General features: G+C 44.7%; 1 protein-coding gene across 3 annotated transcripts in view; it reads left to right on the top strand.

Annotated features, from left to right (window-relative positions):
- Positions 1–5506, top strand: part of Vnn1 (vanin 1) — a 32727-nt gene that overhangs the window by 20759 nt on the left and 6462 nt on the right. For 2 of the 3 annotated variants that reach the window (XM_023714247.1, XM_023714248.1), the window contains exons 4-5: positions 219–389; positions 2397–2575. In XM_023714247.1, coding sequence (XP_023570015.1) covers positions 219–389; positions 2397–2575 — 350 coding nt within the window. Of the gene's footprint in view, positions 1–218; positions 390–2396; positions 2880–5506 lie in introns of those variants that run through there. The other variant, XM_023714249.1, reaches the window with a different exon arrangement.

Below are 5506 nucleotides of genomic sequence, written 5' to 3'. Positions count from 1 at the left end.
GCACTTTAATCTACTGAGCTATTTGGCTGGCCCTTAGAGCAACTGGTATTAAATAAATTAATTAATTTAAAATTCCCACCACAACTTTATTGTGATGAGATTAGCAGTCAGTGTACAGTATATATGATATTTTGATATTATATGCATTGTGAAATTGTTAGATCAAGTAATTACATGCATATGACTTTCTTTGATTGCTTGATGCTTTACTTGTCTAGATTTGCACCCTGCTGAAGTGTAAAACAATAGATGTACAGACCTGTGGTGACTCGGTTGACACGGCTGCTACCAGGTTTGACATGTTCTCCCTCAGTGGCACTTTTGGAACCCAGTACGTCTTCCCTGAAGTGTTGCTGAGCGAAGTTCAGCTTGCACCCAGAGAATTTCAGGTACCAATTTTTGCTTGATATGGCCAATTAATTTCATAAAAGAAGCACTTCTAGACATCAAATCCTTACCCAAGTGCTTCAAAACATTGTACAAATCTGCATTTGAAAAAGAACAGCTTATCTCTGTGAACCCGGAAGGACACCTGGCTTCTTTTCTAGAAGTTGCTAATATGATAGTGTGTCCTTGGATAGAAAGAAACAAATCTTATCTGGGCCACTGGGAGGAGCTTGGGCTGCTTAAGGTCCACTGAGCAGGGTGAAGATTTGGCTGGAATAGTTGAGGACCAGCCTCAGCAGAGAACCCCCTTAGAACACTGCAGAAGGATCAGCTTGGGAAGATGCAGGGATCCCTTCCTCCTGTGGGTTGTGGCCTGGAGAGACCAACAGAAGAAAGGAGGGAAGGAAGAGCTGAAGGGAGAGGATTCCACAGAAGCAGGTGCTGACAAGAAAGTGCAGACTTTACTGCCCTGACGTAATCATTCAGCAGCCATGCTCTTCCACTGAGTACTGCAGGGTTCACTCTCACTTTTCTTTCCTGTCAGAAACCACTGCAGGGTGAGGGGACAACTGGGAGGGCAGGAAAGTGACAGGAGGAGGCGACCAGTGCCCAGCACAGACCTCACCTCCACCATTCGCTTCTGGTCCAGTGAAGTGGTTCTTTCATTCAGAGGAGATTCTTCTTTTTTAAAAAAATTTTTTTTTGAAAGAACCCGATTTCTAGAATATTGAGTACAGGCATTTTTATACTGATTGATCAATGCCAGTCCCATAGCTTCAATTTTTCAAATGTTCTTATGTTGTGAACCTTTTAAATATTTCTAAAATTGGTGTGTGTGTGTGTGTGTGTGTGTTTTGCTGAACATGGAACTCAGGGCTTTGTGCTTGGCATACCTTGATTAACATCTCCAGTCCATCAAATAGTTCTTTATTTATTTTTTTTTTTGGTGTTTTTTTAAGGAAGGGTCTGCAGGGTGTTCAGGGTCCCACTACTAGATCAGACTTGTAGTGATCCACCTGTTTACAGCCTCCCAAGAGCTGGAATTACAAGCATGCGCCACCACGCCCAGTCTCAATTGCCATCTCAGCATGCCCCGGCGGCGGGACTGGCATGGCAGACCTGGAGATTGAGCTCTTGGCCGCTGTGCCTGCTTGCAGGTGCTTTAATCTGCTGAGCTATTTGGCCGGCCCAAATAGTTCTAATAGAACAGAATTTGGCCTGCACTTTTCATGGATTTCTTATCTTGGAAGTGCTGAGTCATAGGATTGCATATTTCTTTTCCTTTTTTTATGAGCAGAATATATTCATTGAGAGAAAGAAAGCTTCTGCCCAAGAAAGAGAGAGACAGGAGGGGGGCCCGAGCAGGTAGTTTACTGGGAAGTTGTCTCCTCCAGGGACTTTTATAGAGGAAAACCATATGGTGAGGCAGATTTAAGGTAGTGGAGAAGACATGGGAACTCGCTTAGTTGGGTATGAGGTGGGACAAAACTATGGTCAGCCAATGAGATTACAAGCACCATTGCTCAGTTAAAATTGATTAAATCCTGTATCAAATGGGGAGGGGAATCACGTAGCAAGCAGGCATGAATACGGGACAGGGTCTCTTCCTGTTGGGGGTTGGGCTAGTGATTCATTTAGGCTCTTTCAAGTTGATTGATGCTATTTAGGGTCTCAATCCCTAATGCCCATCCCTAGGGAAGTGTGTAGCTGTGCTTCCTCTTTTTGTCTTGGTCTTCAGGTCTGGCCCTTATGGGAGTGTCTGTCTCTTCCAAGTTGCAGTCACCTTGTCTTCCATCTTGTCTCTTTGGGGGCCTGACCTTGTCTAACTGCCTATAGTATTTATATCTAACTCAGCTGCCTACAACATTCCCCCCTCTGAAGAAGTAACCCGAACTGCAGTGAGGGAACTATGGGCGATGACCGCTCTGGCTTCTTCAAGCTGAAATGGGTCGTAGTTGTTGACTGGCAGGATTGCGTATTTCAAAGGCTGCTTTTCTGTGTTCACTTAGGTGACGAGTGACGGGCGCCTGCTGAGCGTGCAGCCAACGTCGAGACCGGTCCTCACAGTCACGCTGTTTGGGAGGTTGTACCACAAGGATGGGGCAACAAGTGCTTCAGCCCACAGTACAGCCCACTGGCTAGAAGGATTGCTAATAGTGATAATACCACTCGTGTATTCATTGTGCTGGTAGAATACCCACATTTGTCTTTTATTTAGGATAATTTAAAAATTATGGATAAGGAAAGGATTGGTCTGGACACTGTTAATAGTAGTGGATTTAAGCCCGATATAAGTGAATGATTAACACAAATTTCTCTTTTTTAGACAAACACACATGTCAGAAATATGAGCTTAATATAATATATACTAGGGTGAATTTTTAAAACTGTGGTGGATAATTTGTCTTAGAAGTGAGATATTTGTACCAATGGAGTATCACATACACTTTATGCAGAAGAAATAAAAATTCCAGCTAAATATACGTCAAAAATTACCATTATATACTTATAAGAAGTCCGAATCCATTATCACTTTATCTTTTCTTTAGTTCTGCTTAAGATTTTCATTGACTTTCTTTCCTCCATTAATTATTTACCTGAACAGTATGTTTCAGTTCTCTTCTGGGCTGAATTGTGTGCCCCAGACTAGCAAACTGAAGGCCTTAACTCCCAGTATGTCCAAATGTGACTTGGAGACAGTATTTGAGGGGCAAGGCTGAGGTCTTGGGGGTGATCCTGAGACTGTGACTGGTGTTCTTGTACAAGGAAGGAATCCAGTCACCGTGTACAGAGTGGAGCCTGCGTAATCCTGTAGAAGACGCAGCCACCTGCAGGCCGAGGAGCAGTGTCACCGGAGAGAGCCAAGCTGCCAGTCCGCTGATCTTGAACTTCTATCCCAGATTCACAAGACAATACCTTTCCGTTGTGTAGGTCACCTGATCTGTGGCATTTAGTTAAGGCAGCCATGATGAACTAAAACAAAGCTCGGTCTTCCCTCCTTGCCCCTCCATGCTACACCAGAACCGGAAGTTCTGGGAACTCCAGCTCTCCTGAGTGCATGAGACTGCAGCAAACCTCCTGGGAAGAGTGGCTGAGCTGATGGTGAGGCCACAGGACCTTGGAACGCCCTTAGGAGTTTGCAATTAGAAAGCCACAGTTCTGAAGGTGTTTCACTGAGCGCCAGGGTCCGTTTTCAGTAACAGCAGAACCTCTTGACATTGTGCATACCAGTGAAACAAAGACCACCCTTTCTTTAGTCATGCATCTCTCTGTGACAGACGGTCCTCATAGCGCCAGTATCTGTCACTCCCTTTGTGCAATGTGCCCTTCTCCAAGAGTAATCTGAACCAACAGCCCATGGTTTGGCAAGATAAACATTTTTGTGGCAGTTGCATTTCTTGAAAAAAGCTAAGTCATCCAAAACATATTTCAATGAAAACTGTTTTGTGCTTTGTGTGGCATTGTTTTAGTTTTTTTTCTTTTTCTTTTTCTTTTTTTTTTTTTTTTGGTTTTTTGTTTTCAAAGAAAATAAGAAAAGCTGTTATGTATTATGTATATACAAAAAGAATTCATCGGGGTAAACCTCATCTGATATTAATTTAAAGCAGAAAGAATACACTGATTGTCAATGATAGGCCTAACATACTGAGCAAATATATATTATTTATCCTTGATGCTTTTCTGTCCAACATCAGCTAAATGTCACCCATGGTGGCATAACAAGTTGCATTCACCTTGTCATTTTAAAACAATAACATCTGGGTATGGTGGTTGACCTGTAATCCCAGCACTTGAGAAGTTGAGGCAGGAGGGCTGCTTTGACTTTGAGGCCAGCCTGGGCTAGGTTGTGAGTTCAAGTCCTGACTGAACTACATAGTAAGGCCCTGTTTCAATAAAACCCCAAATAACAGCAACAATAACAACAACAAAAACCAGGGCAGAGGCCAGCCAAATAGCTCAGCAGATTAAAGTGCCTGCTTAGGCAAATGCAGGCTGGGGTTTGATCCCTGGCATGCTGTGCTGGCCCCACCCCCAGGACATACTGAGACAGCTATTGAAACTGGCTTGGTGGCATGTACCTGTAATCCCAGCTCTTGGGAGGCTGAATATAGGCAGATCACAAGTCCAATGTATGTAGTGAGACCCTGTAAAAAAATTGAAACAAGAAAAGCAAGCAAGCAGGGGCTGGGGAGACAGCTCAGTGATTTAGGTGCCTACCTGGCAAGCATAAGGACCTGGGTTTGATCCTAGACACCACATGCTATGCTGGCCCTTGTCAGACGCACCCTGCGGGCCACAGAAACTGGGCATAGCGGCGCATGCCTGTAATCCCAGCTCTGGGGAGGCTGAGACAGGACAGCCACTATGAGTCTGCTGGCCCTCATCAGGCACACCCTGCAAGCCACAGAAACTGGGCATAGTGGTTCATGTCTGTAATCCCAGCTCTGGGGAGGCTGAGACAGGAGGGCCACTGTGAGTCTGAACTGCATAGCAAGATCCTGTACCAAATAAATAAATAAGATTTTTAGACATCCAGTAATGAAATAAAGCAACAAAAATAAGAGTTTACTGCCTTGCAGAAGTTCTGAGGGTCAACATCTGGAGCAGGCTCACCAGGATTCTTCTGGCTTGGGATGTTTCTAGAAACCGCAGGTGAACATGACCAGGGCTGCAGACATCTTGAGGCTTGGCTGGGGCTGGAGCATCGGCTGTCACTGTGCTCCCGTGTTTGATGACGGCCTCCACTCCTGGCTGGAAGTTGGTGCTGGCCTCCTCTCTTCCTTTCCACGTGGCCCTCACTGTCGGGTCCTGGAAAAGTTTTACAAAATTGCAGCTGACTTCTCCTCGAGTTGGGAGGTGGTGGAGAGAGAGAGAGAGAGAGAGAGAGAGAGAGAGAGAGAGAGAGAGAGAGAGAGAGACTGGATGGAAGTCACCATTTTATAATCCAATCACAGATATGGTGTGATTTCTGACATATGCTAGTGGTCACATGGAGCAGTCACAATACACTGGAGAGAATGTCCCAAGAGTGAGACTATCTGGAGGTATAATCCATGTGAAATTGTCATGGATGCTGGCTCTCATTCCAAATGCACTTGTGGTCCATAGTAAAGTTTAA

This window comes from Octodon degus, unplaced genomic scaffold (assembly GCF_000260255.1).
Source record: "Octodon degus isolate 3935 unplaced genomic scaffold, OctDeg1.0 scaffold00034, whole genome shotgun sequence".
NCBI classification, from domain to species: Eukaryota; Metazoa; Chordata; class Mammalia; order Rodentia; family Octodontidae; genus Octodon; species Octodon degus.
Note: the sequence above shows the minus strand (reverse complement) of the source record. Positions and strands in the feature narration are given on the sequence as shown.